The sequence below is a fragment of the Anoplopoma fimbria genome, chromosome 10, assembly GCF_027596085.1.
Source record: "Anoplopoma fimbria isolate UVic2021 breed Golden Eagle Sablefish chromosome 10, Afim_UVic_2022, whole genome shotgun sequence".
Lineage (NCBI taxonomy): Eukaryota > Metazoa > Chordata > Actinopteri > Perciformes > Anoplopomatidae > Anoplopoma > Anoplopoma fimbria.
The window spans coordinates 2229059-2245265 of NC_072458.1; the positions used below are offsets into that span (position 1 = coordinate 2229059).

The following is a 16207-nucleotide window of genomic DNA, read 5'->3' on the forward strand; positions in this document are numbered from 1 at the left end:
GTGGAGGTGGGGGTTTGTAGGCAAGGAGGGGAGGGGTGGGGGCTCTTGACATCCATCCCCCAACCTCTCATGTCTGGCATTTCCTCCCCTTTTAAATCTTTTTTCTTTACGCACTCAACCCACACACGGTGCTCTGGATTGCGTGTACCAGTGCGTGCCTGGTTGGGGCTGGTTGGACTGGGAGCACAGAATGGTCTGAGGAGTGAGATGGGACGTATTGTGCTCTTTACCGCTGGCCCTAAGGGGAAGAGAGAGGGGGTGGAGGGTGGAGGAAGTTGGTTATGGAGGTGGGTGGGGGGGGGTATGTCATGCCTCGGGCAGCACAGCCCCTGCTGTCGTCTGTCACACTGAGCACAGGGACTCGTTCTCCCTCTCTGCTTCTCCTTTTCCAGTGTTTTTCTCCACCTACACTCTCTCTCCCTCCTTTGTCTTTATCTTTCTCTTGCTCTCTGCATGCCTTTCAAAGCCTTTTGAGTGGTGCCTGTAGACACAAATTAACATGCTGCATGTCACCCTGTGGAAATCCAGCTTGCCATTTATCTATCTATTTAAAGGAAACACGGTTCAATCATTTAATAGCTGAACCTGGCATTTACTGATGCATATTTATTGGATGTTGGCTCAGTCTAACAACTGGGTAATTTAGGGACAATGTAGTCGCCCCTGTTGTGAAGCGGCCTGGAGCAAAGTGCTGATGCTAAATTGGTTCCTAATCCACGATGGAGGCCATATCCCCGATCGTCACCCAGGGTTACCGTCTCTGAGATCCATCTTCTCAGCTGTTCAGAGCAAAGGCAATACTCCCATATAAAAGCACAATAAAGAAATAAAGATGCTTTTATATTTCTATGAATGTATCAATACTAAAGATGTATTTTTTTACCTCAAGTAATGCAAGAGTGTGGGATGGCAGATAATGATGCTACTGTATATGAAGTTATAGTAGTGCTGTTTGCTGGTACCAGCAAATGCAATCTTAAACCAGGAAAAAGATCCGAACTCTCGTCCTGCAAGATCTACTGTACTCTACTGACTTCATGTAGGTTTGCATCTGCTTCTCTGGAAATGGAATGTACTGTAATAAAACTTCTTTTTTTCCCATAACATTTTGATATTATTAGATACAAAAGAACTGTTATGCTAATAAATGACAAATACGACTGTTATGCCCCTGGCTTATTGTTTTTGTTCAGTTTTCAAGGGAAACCTTCCTTAAAGCATGAAAGAGGATACAAAATTGTCAGATCCAGGAGTCCACTTTTTTCTCTTTTACAAAACAAATAAAAGTATATTCCTTAAAACCCGCTTGTACAATACAATACAATGATTGGTGGCTATCAAAGGCCTTAATTTAGCTCAATTATTTTGTTTTAGAAATCAGTGGATACAATGTCTGCTCGTGCAGAATAAAATTTACTTTCTGACCAGTTGACATGATAAAAATAAATAAAATAAATCACTTCTTCCAGCAAATCTCATTAATTTCTTTGTGCGTAGGTTTATTCAATAATCTGCTGACATCCCGATAAATGAATGATGTCATTGGATTACCACTTAACCAGGTTTAAATTATTGAATGCCACTTCAAAATGTAAAAGTCTGAAGACATGTTAGCAACTGCGGCCGATCCACCCGGTCACAGCTTTTTTCTGTCCTGGCCCCTCAGTGGTGGAATGAACTCCCCACTGACGTCAGGACAGCAGAGTCGCTGCCCATCTTTCGGCGCAGGCTGAAAACTCACCTCTACAAGAAGTACTACCCTGAGCCTTCCTCGTAGCACTTATTGCATTGGTATTAGTTGTTGCACTTACTGTATTCGTATCAGTTCGCTGCACTTATTGAATTCGTATTTGTTTACTGCACTTATCCTATTCGTAGTAGTTTGTAGCACTTACTATATTCGTATTAGTCTGCTGCAATTATTGTTTTCGTAGTAATTTGCCTCTGCACTATACTTTTGCTCTGGTTTATGCTTTAAGATGCTTGTTTAAGAAAGGAGATGCACTTATGACTTCTGGTGACTAGTAGTTCTCTTGAATACCTATGTTGAATACACTTCCTGTAAGTCGCTTTGGATAAAAGTGTCTGCTAAATGACTGTAATGTAATGTAATGTAATGTAACTCTATGAGGCTGTGCTATGAGCCAGTTGTTTAGCAGGTATAATATTAACCATGTTCACATTGTTAGTTTAGCATATTAGCATGAAAACATTTTTTTCATTAGCACCCAACAATAAGTAACCTACAGCTGAGGCCCATGGGAATGCCATTTATGGAAGTTTTTGGTCATATACAAAAGTATTGGATACATTAAAACTTTGAACCGATGATGACGGCAGTGGAAACGATTAGGGAGCCCCAACGTTATAATAATTCATCGTGAGGGAGACTTGAATATGTGTGCAGAGTTTTATGGAAATCCATCGAGCAGCTGTTGCTGAATTGTTCTTGGACTCTCCACAGATACATATCCACCAAAACCAGACAAAGTTAATGATCCAAGGCTGTTGCTTGTCCACATTGTTTATAATAGTAGTGTGTATTTGTTTTGTACATGCATGCATGTGTGTATGTGTGTCTGTCTTTTGTTAGCTGCTGCCACGGTTCATCTGAGGTGAAAGCACAGCAATCGTCATGTTGCATCGGTGACGTGGGCGTTGGGTGAACACTGAGTAAATATGCGTGCTGTGTATCACATTGACACGTCTGTCATAGGTCCAGCTGCTTTCACCTGGCAAGGTGCTGATTCACTGTGTGTGTATGTGTGTGTGTTTGTGTGTTTGCAGGAAGTGGAGTGAGGGGAATACTGGATCTGCCTGAATTAGATACATAGATCAGTGGGGATAGAAGTGATGGGGCAGTGTTCCTTGCACGTGTGTAAATGCTTTTAGGGAAAGTGAAAATGAAGATATGTAACCCCACTTAGATAATTACTTGTGTGTTTTCCTGAGAAGGAACTTGCAGGTGGGTGGGGTTGTGTTTGCACTGAGAATGATCATTTGTGGGTTTAGCAGCACCTCCAGCACATCTGTGGGAATGCTGTTATTTAGCCTGGGGTCTTCAAGACCCATCCATATTTAATGGTGTACAGACAATTCCATCCTGGCTGTTTATGCATCATTTTATCCACCTGCTAGCAAACTCATCTTTTATTCACAGCTTCCCACAATCTGCCATTAGCTAACTGAAGCCCATCTCCCTTCCTCCTTTGCACCCTTGCCTTCCTCTCTCCCACCACTTTTGATTTTCGATTTTCGATAAAAGTTGGGTCTAACTCAAAGGGATTGAGAGGAGAAGTGGAAAAAAAGGTGCTAAAAGTGCTCCTTTTAGCAAAAAATGTTAAAAGGAGAAAAGGATTACAGAAAAAGAGGTGGGATGTGGACTCATGATGAATGAGCATTCATCTTTATACTTAAAAAACGTCTAACTGTGTTTCGTAGTCTGTTGCCGTCTATTTAATCCACTCTTCTCACATTGTTTAATGATGGCCCTGACCCAAATACAGCAACTATTCATCCCCGTCCACTCTTTTCATCCGTGCACACACAGAAATGCCGTGTGAGCACACACACACATTCACTCTTCCATTCAAATGAGTACTTTATCCCAGTGAAAAGAGCCTCTTCACTTGTCCCTCATCCCAGATTTCAGTACTAAAAAACACCATCGCTGTGCAGGAGGTGTGAACTTCTCTCTCAGGTGAAATAAAAATTTGTTCCCTTCTCTTCTTTCATCTCCATGGACATAATGGAGAGATGTTTAAGTCTGCCAGCTGTGGTGAGGTGTCTCCATCCAGCCCTTACTGAGACCCGATAGGCTGCCTGCTAACAAAAAGAAAAGCTGAGCTGTGTGCTGAACCAAGGGCACATTATGTTTGTGTGCTTCAGGTTATGTGTACGTCCATACATATCAAGTGTCTGTTTGCATATACGAGAGCATGCACACACAGATATGGAGAAAGTTCTCCACACAAGGGCTTTACATGTATTTGTTCCACTCTGGGTGAGACAGCGGCTGTTGCTGCACATCCAAATGGTTACATTTGCATTGGTGTAAAGCAGGAAGGAAGAGGGAAGCTCGCAGGACATCTTGTGTGTTTGATAAATGAGTCTGAGCTGCTCCCCTGGGTGCTACGGTAGAAGTGGTGTTGGTGGTGGTGGTGGGAGGGGTGGAAGAACATTGGCATGTCAGAGATTGATGGTGGTTTCTTCTTTTGGGAAGTGTAGGCCTGGCGATGCCCATCGAGCAAGGTTACTGGAATGGCGGCTAAATTACCTCCATTGTTGCTCACCTGTCAGAGAGCAGTCTGGCATTTTCAAAGCAGCAGATAGGAAGTCATCAGCATGTAGAGCTTTGTGAAATAGTTGTCTTCCATTGTGTTGGATGTAGCAGTGAATTAGGGTTCCCGTCTTAAAGTCTAGACTAAAATGCCCACTCATTTTTAGAAGAAGAGAAAAATCAGTCTTTAGTATTTGAACACCTGGCAGCATTTTAATCTTTAAAAACAGACAGCCGAGAAGTACCTTTCCATTCTGTTGTACAGCGGTGTGTTTTTCAAGGATGACTATCCAGAAGTTGATGAAAAATGAAACAAAGTCCTGCAGCTTTTCTGTATAGCCATCTAATCAGAGACTGCAAAAGCATTAAACTATCTGGTGAGATGATAGCAGTAGAGGGATACATGTCTATACATGCGTGTCTTGTCTGTGAGAGGAGTCAGAGTGGGTTTTTTCAGGTAACTGGACTTTTTAAAAAAACGGAGAGAGAGAGAGAGAGAGAGAGTGACTGCTGTTTGCATCATTCAGGCAGGAAAGACTGTAATCGTGTGGCCAACATTGTTTCTTTTTTTGTCGATGGATCATAAACTCTCACAATCAGGTGACTAGTATTCAGAAACATTCATTAAATGTATTTCTTCTTTTAATCAGATGTCTTAATCAGATAATCAATCTGTATCTTATCTAGTTAGAATTTAAGAGCAAATTTATTAACTCATTATTTTACCACCATGGTTTTTTAATTTATGATCAAATTCAAATAATTAAATCATACTCTCACCACCCATTTAGCACCCTTTATATTTGAGCCATGGGAAAGCCACGGGAAATAAGAAAGATTGCTGCTATTATTTTCTCCTTAGAGCAATTCCAAATGTAATTTGTGACCTAAAAGACCCCTTTTTAAGTATTTGATGTGTTGCACAAATACAGGTATCATTGAAACAATGATTCAAAATTAAAGGGTGCCCTTATAAAGTGTTTGTGTCACCAGGAACATTCTAAATGAGACATTCAGAAGCTGCTTTAGTCTCTGACCTTAATTGCTGCTGCAAGCCAAGTTTTTGTCACATTTTAATGCACTTAATCTTTGCTCAGTGTCAGCTGCGGCTCCTGAGGCCCATCCACATAGACCTAATTGCACAACAAGCACATAACGAATGACCGAAAACAACAGTGTCTGTGTAAAGAACACCCAAGGCTCTTGAAGGCGCGCACAGTAAGTACAGCCAGCCCCGTCCTGGGTGAAATAGGCCCATGGATCTTCATAAGGGGACCACGGCTCTGTGCTCCACAGCAGCTGACATCCATCTGAGTCACACTAGTTCATGGGAAGATGTGTGTGTTTGTGAGAATGTCACAGGTCCTTTTTCACTTTCACTTCTCTTTTGTTGTCACAGGTCCTTTGTGTTAGTGTGGCATTGGGTGCTGACTCCATGACAGGTTTGATGAATGGATCGTGGGCTAGTCTACTCCCTGCTTATAATACTTTTTTCTTTCAGTCTGACTGTATTTAACCCCATAATGCAGAAATGTACTGAAGCAGCCCGTCCTTTTGTCACAAACTGACCTTGCATGTCCGACAAAATACAGAATTCAGTCCTTTCATTTGACAAAATGTCATTCACAAGCAAATAATTAATATAATCTTTAACTTCATTGCAAAGTAACAAATCCCAAAACACTTTGTTTGTGATTTGGAAAGTAAAGTAGCGTAATTTCCCATCACAGATATAGAGCATTAAACAAATCCATTGTTTTTAATTATGATCTAGAGTTGGTGTCTCTGAGACCCCAAACTGGAATGACCTCCCATTTGAATTCTCAATTCTCGCAATTCTCATAATCCAATCATATATCAAAACAATTTCTCGTGCTGTGTAAGAGGGCCACTGGTCACCTGGACCACAAACAGAACAATAAAGGGTTAAACTGTCAGACCTTTTCCTGGCTTTTTCTGTTCCTTTAGTATACTTTATAGCTATAGGCTACCATGTCGTGCAGTCTTCTGCGCAAACATGGATTGCTTTTCACAGTGAAATTAGCCACACAATGACTCCGTGTCCTCTTGACGTCCTCTGAAGATCTAAAGCAGAGAGATGTTGCCCTTCTTGTCCAACAGCACAGTAGCCTATCGTTATGTAACTGAGAGAGAAGATGCATTAATCAACAACATGTTTTTTGTGTAAGTGTTTGACCTATGCCTCCAAGCTGCAGACCATAGATACCATATGACTGTTGTTTATTGAAAAGGTGCTGTGTACTTGACTGGGCTAAGTGCACCATGGGTTAAGAAAAGCATTACCGTGACAGAGTATAGGCGGTTATTAGCACTCAATGCCTGAGGACGAGGAGAGCGTCCTCCTGCCTGCCAGTTGACATCCTAACCTATGTGGCTTGAATAACGGCCACACTTATGATTTGGCGATAAGTTACAGCAGATACAAGGACACGAAAACACATGACTCTGGATGTTAATTACTGACAGCCTCCCTCGTCTCAGTCACATGCAAGTCAGGATATTACTGTCACATGGTAAGCTGACTGTGTAGCATAATCATGATTATTATCAGGACAGCTTTAAGGATATTCTCATAAGTAAATGATATTGTGCATAACAATAACAAAGTGATCAGGTAGGGCTTTAGAGAAGATTTTTAAGGCAGATAGCTCCCTCTGCTGTTGGCAGCTGATAATGTTTAAGTATATATTTTTGGTCAATATGTGTTGTAAAACATGATCCAAATACATGAAGAAACAATAATCTTTTTGAATAAAACATTTTGTGGAATTTAATCCCTCAAACAGATGTTTTCAGACCATCTGATTGTCATCTTTCTTACTCTCCTGTGTAGTTCTGTTGCACCTTAAGGTTTTCACAGAGGTTATTTTGACAAAAGTGCATGTATAAATGATAAAATGAATGACAGTTATATTCCATTAGCTGGCTCAGTGTCTGGTATTGTGCATACTGGCTCACTGTCACACTGTCACGTCTCATACTGGGACACTTAAATAGAACAGAGCCATGTTAAAGTGATTAGTAGCAGCTGGGATTTTCCTTCAATGACAGGTTGAAATGTGAACGATTAGTTCTCTGAGCTGATGTCTAATCAATAGAATAATTAAAAACACCTGCGTTTGCAGGAACAGAGCTACACTACATAGCCAAAAGTATATAGACACCTGAATATTATATGACTTGTTTTTACTTCTCTTTCCATAGTAAGTCTACTTTTAGGTCCTTCATAAAGTAACTGTAACTACCTGGCTTAATCGCAGACCTGTACGCTATGGGCAGTTACTTATCAGTGTAAATTTAAATGTTTTACCTGAATCAACCAGTAATTGAGGAACTGTTCAGAAAAAAAAGTGTGAAAGTGTTTTTTAAGTCACACGTTTTTTAAATTCTTACTTTACTTTAAGATTAAGAGAGAGAAAGGTTGCAAAGGTGGTGTCGGGGTTAAAGTTTTGTTCCACAACAAATTCTATCTAATATTAAAATATACCATGGACTAATTTTGGTCCTCTCTAGTACTTGATACTAACACGTTCTCCTTCATAATTTCATCATTTCAATTCAGGTTAGTTCATAGAGATGAATCTGTGTTTAATTTGATACTGTCTGCTGATAACTTTGTTTTTTCGGAAATGTGCACAAAACTTCTACATATGAATTCATGAAAGCATTTAGCCTTCTGAAGTGGATAAAGAAGCAGATCATTTAAGATAATGTCTCTACATGTTTTCACGGTGTATATAATTAAATGTACATAAATACAATAAGTATTCCTAAATAAACAGTTTAAAATAAATCAACGTAATTGTATCTTGTATTTTATTACTTTATATAGTCTGTTTTTTATTATCCAACACAATAAATTGTATTTGCAATCCTTAAAACAGGAGCAAAAAAGCTGAGTGGCAAAGTGGAGCAAAAAAGGCATCTGTTTTTGTATTTTTCGACACCATTTCACTCCTGCATGCCACTATGCATAGCACACAGTATATGATAATATACATTAATAGCATGAATCCCTCTCTGCTCTCTGTATCAGGCACCTTTAGGAGCTACTAGTTGCTCAAAGTGCCACTGTTGTCGCGGGTGATGGGAGCAGGGGCGCAGGAAGAGACCTCCTGTCTTTGCGTGGGTGTTGACGTCTCTCGGGCTGCTTTGTGTGAGACCTCCGTCCTTCACCACCTCCAGACATAACTGGGACTGCTGGTGGACGAGTTGACCGCTCAGCTGAAGCAGAAAACAGACACGGTGAGTTAGCCAAACGCCCACTGTGACCAAATACACATAAGGAGAAAAATAAGGTTAACTCTGTCTTGCCTTTATGAACTTCCACTGAAGTCTGCTGATGGTCGGTCTGTGTGTGGGGCACGGAGATAAGATCACCCTCTCTCCACTGGCGTCCAAACACAAAGCCCCCATGGGACCCCAACGCACCTCAAACTCAGAGTTCAAATCGCAGTGCTGCAACCACAAGAGAGATCATCTTTGCCACTGTGAGCTACCTGTCCGTCTTTGATTTTTTTTACAACTGTCGTCACGGTTACCTGGCTGCCCGTCCCACTGCACGGCGCTGCGTTCATGGCCCCACCCCGCAATCCCAGCCCACGGGGGTAGTCTGCACAGCTGCCAGTGCCGACATTGTACAGCTTTGGACAGGCACAAATGGGACACATCAGTCCTCGGTCATGTCCATCAATGAGTGGAATAAATCCTCTGTGTGTGTTAGAGAGTGTGTGTGTGTGTGTGTGTGTGTGTGTGTGTGTGTGTGTGTGTGTGTGTGTGTGTGTGTGTGTGTGTGTGTGTGTGTGTGTGTGTGTGTGTGTGTGTGTGTGTGTGTGTGTGTGTGTGTGTGTGTGTGTGTGTGTGTGCTACCTCTCCTGACAGCGTAGGCCTGTCCTGGGGGATGTAAAGTTGTGGATAAACTGAAGTCAGGTACCAGTGAAAGTTACGACAGCCCAGACTCCTCTTAATGCGCAGACGCTCTGTGATGTTGGGGCTCTCAGACTGAACAGAAGAAATAACAATTATGTCCTGAGATTAGTTTTTTATATTTTATACACTCGCTAACTAAGTCCCCACACCAAACATACACACCTGCCTGATGAAATGAGCCAGTGTGTCTCTCCTATAGAAGATCTTCCTGTATGCGTCCATCCAGGTGTCTGCTATCCGGATCTTGTTCCTCTGAAGCAGCTCCTGGTCTGGGAGGGGGTAAGGCAGGTGGTGGTGGTCTACGTGGGCCACACGGGAGCAAGGAACCACCTCCATAGTGCCGCCGCATGACCACACCTGGGATAACGGGAACAGTAAAATCAGCGTTTATGTCCCTTTATTATAAAAGCAGAATTATAATTTGCATGTTGGTGCACAAATTATGTTTCTGTTTTGTAAGCTGCATAGTGATTCATTTCATTCATTTCATTCATTTCATTCATTTCATTCATTTCAATCTGTCACATAACATGCTACGATTCAAAATATGAATTTGAATGGTCATCATAGGAAAACAAGTGGCCATGTTACATTTTCTTCTCTTATTTGTGCATTTGTCAACCGGCCCAGACATTCCCAGACCACTATTCAACCTAAGATTTCCATTTGCTAAAGTCATCATTTCCCAGAGAGACATTCCTGAGTCCCTGACAGAAGGCAACTAAATCATCCAAAGCATTGCTTTAAAAAAAAAGGCTTATGTGGTTTTAGATGAAAAACAAAAGCAATCTGTCATCTCTCTGTAATGTGTGAGCAGGTGAATTGCAGATTTGGATGGAAAGTTGATAATCCTTTTTAATGGTTTACCCTGATTGACAGCTCAATTTGCTCCGATCCCCACAGCAGCATCCCGGGGTCGTAGGCTCCCACACTCTGGAAGAAATGTCTGTCCACGGCCAGAACTCCGCCTCCTAACGCTGGGCTCCTGTCGAAGACAGAATCAGCATCACTTTACTGGATGAGAACAAACACAGGAATTTGTCTCTGTATCACAGGAGCAGAGAGACATTACAAACTTTATAGTATTACTAATTTTGCAAGCACAAACTGATCACAGTACCTTATGTTAGGTTCCTTAAGTTAACTTGTGACTCCTTGTCAAAGGTCATATATTTCTATGAGCTATGAGGCGTAAAGCAAACAGAACCTTACTTCAACTACAGCCCTAATTCGGTTTAACTACACATAGAAAAGATAAGAGAAAAATATTTTTTTCTTTTCTTTTAATCTTTTCTAACTATCTCATGACACCTCCTGTCAATCTTGCGGGCCCTTTGGGGGTCCAAACCCTCATGATGGGCAACATCGGCCTACAGAAAAGAAATAAAACGGTGTGTTTCCAGTTCACACATCTTGACACATAAACATAAAATAAAGATATAGTAAGCAAACTTGATCAGTGCTTCCTCTTAGTCCTCACTCAACATGAAAGCACAACTGACTTCATTTTGCTGTAAACTTACTGCACAGGTCGAACAGCTGAGTCTGGGTCTTTATCTTGCAGCTGAGGTTTAGATTCCCAGTAGAAGTCAAGTCTCCAGTCAAACACTCCCCTGACTGGCCACTGGGTGGCATTGTACTGAAAGGTCTGCCAGTCTATCACATCCATGATGGGGGACACCACTCTGGTCCTGAAACAAGACAACACATCCATTTTTTTTTTATTATTCAAATGTGACCTTTTTCATTAACATTCAAATTAACAAGTTGGGTGATTACAAATGAGGAATGTGTTCTGAATGAGAAGCACGCTCCTGTCAGTCAAAGATTTTGAAGAATAAGAACATTTAAAATTCCGAACCATCCTTCCTTGGTTACATTTTCACTTATTATTCAAAGCGTGTGTGCAGTAGGATTGGTACTGAGAAAAGGGAAATGTTTCCTCATCAGTGTATGCGTGTGCGTGTGTGTGTGTGGTGCTTAAAACCGTAAATATCTGTTTTAATATGTTGGCTTGTGTCACAAAAGTCAAGTTCAGAGACAGACCGTCCTTTGTTGGGGTCTGTTCTGGTTCACACATGTTATTTGAAATGCTTTGAAATGCTTCTCCCAAGAGGCCATGTGTGATGTGATGCGATGAAAGAGATTAAAGAGAGCAAGAAATGGAACGAAAGAGATTAAAGAGAGCAAGAAATGGGCGAAGGGTCAAACATGTGGCTGAGAGAGTTAAGTGGCTGCAGACTGCAGGTCTGAGAGTTCAGCCTAATTACCTAGTATGACCAGTGCTACGCTGCAGGCGGCCTGAGACACAAGAGCCAAATCATGAGAGCTGCAGCTTTGTGTACAGACACACAGCACATGTATCCCATGGTTTACTAATGAGCACGGACAACTGAAGTCTGAACCCTCCGTCTTCTCACTTCTCTGGAGTGGTTCTGTCAAACAGCAGAACACAGTGGAGAAACTAGCGGACCGACAGAGTCTGGGCACAGATGCTGTTTTTTTTCCAGCTCAAATGTTGAGATCAGAATTATTCATCATCAGAAAACTCTGGCTATCTTACATTTTATATTTATGGGATTGAACCAACAGAGCAATTTATAATAAGTGTTGTTATAGAGGAATAGGGCATTGGAACAACAATAGTTTTTGCACTGCTGTTCAATACTTTTGGAGGCTACATAATTAGAATAAACAGTACCTGTCCTGGGCCACTCTCTCCAGCAGTGGTTCCAGCCAGCCCTTCTGGCATTCACAGTGGGAGTCCATGAACACCAGCACCTCCCCTGCAGCTCTGGCAGCACCCAGATTACGGCACCCTCCAACACCCAGGCGCTTGGTGCTGCGGATCAAACGCACCTTGTCCAGATGGGACACATACTCACTCAGCACACTCTTCAGGTGACCTGAGAAGTGAATGGAGAAAAACACAGGTCAGCACAGGTCAAGTGGACGGATGGATTACATTACATTACAGTCGTTTAGCACCTTTTATCCAAAGCGACTTACAGTCAGTAGTATATTACATATCATTCACCCATTCACACACTGATGACAGGCTACCATCAAGGTGCCACCATCAAACTCTAACTAACATTCATGCAACATCCAGTCCACACCGATGGCCTTCAGGAGCAACTTGGGGTTAAGTGTCTTGCCCAAGGACACATCGACTGCTGAAGCCGGGTATCGAACCACCAACCCTCTGATTGGAGAACTACCTTGCTCTCCACTACGCCACAGCCGCCCATGGATGAATGGATGAATGGATGTGGATTTAAAGAGACTCACCGTGCTGGCTCAGGTCGTCCACCAGCAGGACCTCCTGTAGATGCTGTTTGGGTGCAGTGTCCAGCACGCTGTGCACGGTGCGCAGGAGTGTGGACCAAGCCTCATTATGGAAACAGATAACAACACTGGTCGACGGCAGTGACTCGCTGTACTGCCCCCCCAAACACCTGGGAAACAAACCCACACCGTCAACTTCTCTAACTTTGAACATGCACCAAAGAGGGGTCAAGTGTGTGTTTCCAATGGTGCACTCACTGGGGATGGTTCTTCTCGGGCAGCCTGCGATGCAGTGACATCTTCTCGCTGACCATCTCGTTGAAACCGTACTTTTGCACAGCAGACTTCTCCACACCCTCCTCCATCCCCTCCTCCATCCCCTCCAGGTGTGCCTTCTCCATTTCACCGTGCGTCGGAGGCGCAGGGACGCGTAAATCCCTGTTGGCTCCGGGGAGGAGAACCTTGTAGCTCCCCTTCTTCTGCTGCGGGTTCTTGGTTCCCTGCCCCGATGGCACGAATAAAAGCTGGTCCTCTTGCAGAGTTTTTATTGGGGCGAGATCAACACCGAGCTCTACCGCAGGGGAGTCCCGGGAGTCCACGATCACCTCCAGGTCCGGTGCGTTAGGAACCCGCTGGAGGGGACGGCGGGGAGGGGCAGGTTTCTGGTGACTGAGGTCCCGGTGCCGGCTGTGAAAGAGGTCCGAGAGCTCCAGGGTCACCAGGGCGAACCCGAGGAGCAGCAGCCAGAGGCAGAGCATCTTCCTCCGGACAGCTGTGGCTCTGCCCCACAGCCTCATGGTGATGAAGGACAGGGGGAACCGGAGATGACCCTCAGCTGTCTCCCCATTTTTTTTGAGCTTTGACTCAACTTTGAAGTCGATTCAATTCCCCCAAAGTGACGAGATCCTTCATGGATTATCCAAAAAGTAGAAAGGAAAAAAAGAAACAGAAACTCCTGAAGGGTGGCTCCTCATCCATGGAGCAACAAGTGACAGAAAAAGCAGGTTCAAGACCATCCCTCAACTTCTTCTTCTTCTTCTCGTGGTTAGCAGACTTTGCCTCTCAGGGTCCTAAAGTCCGTGTGAATGTGAGCTCATAAGGGATTTAAGATGCACCTGACACATCCACCTGCTCCTACACCTGCTGAGCTGATCCTCAAAGCAATCTCAGTTGTTCAACTGGTAACAATGATTAGAGCAGCACCCTTCAATAACACAAACTCTAAAGGGAAATCCAGCTCCCACACATGACTTGTATCCAAACAGTCAGTTTTATGATGTTTTTCAATGTTGCATGAGTCTATTTAGGGGTTTGAATGTATGTGGGACTCAGTGGTTAGTTTGAATAGGCTGTCACATGGTGCCAATATACCTGTTATGATTGTAAAGGAAATTCCTAAACTCGGTATGTTTGAAAAAGGCCACATTGCAGTGGAATGAGAAAGTGTTTTTATGTTTCCTCCAGTTTGTGTGTGTGGGGGAGAGAGAGAGAGAGAGAGAGAGTGGACTTGGTACAGGCATCTCCCCCGGTGAGTCACACATCAAAGATTGCTCTCTCTGGCCAGCTGGCGGCGGGCCTTGCAGTCCCATGACCGTCTGTTGGTGCCGAGGAGCGGGCCGGTCTCAGCTTCCGTCTCCGCGCTTCTCAGAGGAGATCTTGGCAGCCTGGGCATCTGTTCAAACTGAGTGGAGACAAAGACCTCAGTTTGAGTTGTTTTGTTTCTTTTTGACATGTGGAAAATAGTTTTTCCTACTTTATCACAGAGATTTTAACCCAACCAACATGTGGTACCAAATCTATTATGAAAAGTTTAAGGGAAAACGCCCAAAAAGTTATGCAAGGATTGCAATGGAAACAGTCTAATAATTTCTTAATGCATTTTCCAAGTGACCTCAGGGGTAATATTTTCTTTACGGGAATGGCCAACAAAAGATCAGACTTCACCCAAGTTTTCTTCACATCAGTAGAAATGAAGACCATCTGTGTCAGCCTGCTTCACAAACTCACAAACAGTTAGAGACCAGTACATCCTGCTGGTGGTGCTGGTGGTGGTGGTGGTGGTGGTGGTGGTGGTGACTGTCTGGTTGTGTTTGAGTGAGAGGGTGGGATTAGCAGCTCAGTTCTTTCCTCCCATTAAACACAAAGACACTTACCTCTGCTCAGGATGACAGGGCAGCATGGCGTCTGATGGTCATGATTACTGTACACAGAGAGAGAGGGGAGGGGACGCCTGGAGAGTCAGACTGGGAAGTTGAAAGGGCAACAAGATGAGGGTGTTGCAAAGAGGATGGAAATGAAAGAGAGATGAAAGATTAAAGAGATAGAAAAGACAGAGAAGACTACGACTTGACTTCTGTCTTCTTACTGGATTATGTTTATAAACCTGAGGACTGAAGAGGAAGACAGTCTTTGTGTATTTCCAGTGCTGCTCTGTGAAGACTGCCATATGTTCCGTCCTGCCGCCAAAACACACACCGAATTATAGTTTCCACTGCCAGAACACTTGCAGACACACACACACACACACACATAAACACAGAAAGAACATGGACACACACATTTACGGACAAGAACATGCACAGACACACACACACACACACACACACACACACACACACACACACACACACACACACACACACACACACACACACACATCAGATGGAAGGTCCAGTCCACATACCCAGGAATGTGCCTGCATTCCACCATCCGACTAGAAGCCAGAGCTGTAAATGAGATGGCACAACAAGTACTTTCATGTATCCTTACACACACACACACACACACACACACACACACACACACACACACACACACACACACACACACACACACACACACACACACACACACACACACACACACACAGAACAGACAGAACAGAGGGGAGAGAGAGAGAGAGAGAGGATAACAGTGACTTTTGGCAGCACAATGCATTTCTAGATTGTTGTTCATTCATATTTCTGTTTTAGAACCCATGATGTCTGGAGCCTTCGGTGCTGCTGACAAAAAAAGAGACACAGAAGGATTTTGTTTAGAGTTACTAGTGCATTGCCTGTTCATAACACATTTGTTCAGAATGGGCTGAATGCTTGGCCTTTGAAGTTGCTGCTGGCAGCTTTCTAGAGAGCGGCTCATCAACAACTTCACACTCAACACTGTGTTTCCTTTGGTCCTCAGTAATGGAACTGCCATGACATATTTGCGTCAAATACCCAAGTAATGGCTACTCACAGTCAGAAACATTAGTGAAATAGGCCTTCAGTCTGGTTCACAGTTAGAAACACCAGGAGCAGACTTCACTGTGAGGCAAGGTAGGGGCCTGGGCCCCAACAAAAAGGGCCCCTAACAACTATTGATTCTAACTTATTGTACACCCTGAAATAACCTACAAAAGGCCACCAAAGCAAGTAAAAAAAATAAACAGTTTACTACTTACTGTGTACTTCTACTTAAGAGGAAAAACATTGTAGTACTACATTTACCTGACAGAGAAATGTTTCTGGTTACGTCAGAGCTCCAGATTTGACTTGCAAAACACAACAATTAAGATATAATGCATCATTATTCATTAAACTATCCAGGATCATATTTGAATTGAAGGCTCCACTTTGAACAGACGTTGAGTAAATGTAAGGTCATTGTGCTTCTTTCACAATGCGCTTGAAGTAAAAATATGAATGCAAAACT

General features: G+C 43.1%; 1 protein-coding gene across 1 annotated transcript; it reads right to left on the reverse strand.

Moving 5' to 3' along the window:
• Positions 1–8332: 8332 nt before the first annotated feature.
• Positions 8333–13314, reverse strand: LOC129097486 (polypeptide N-acetylgalactosaminyltransferase 15-like). The gene is made up of 10 exons (XM_054606362.1): positions 12776–13314; positions 12521–12687; positions 11931–12135; positions 10753–10920; positions 10097–10214; positions 9392–9586; positions 9170–9301; positions 8842–8943; positions 8615–8758; positions 8333–8524 (listed from the first exon to the last, which is right to left on the reverse strand). The coding sequence occupies exons 1-10, from the start codon at positions 13312–13314 to the stop codon at positions 8333–8335; spliced, it is 1962 nt and encodes a 653-aa protein (XP_054462337.1).
• Positions 13315–16207: the final 2893 nt, after the last annotated feature.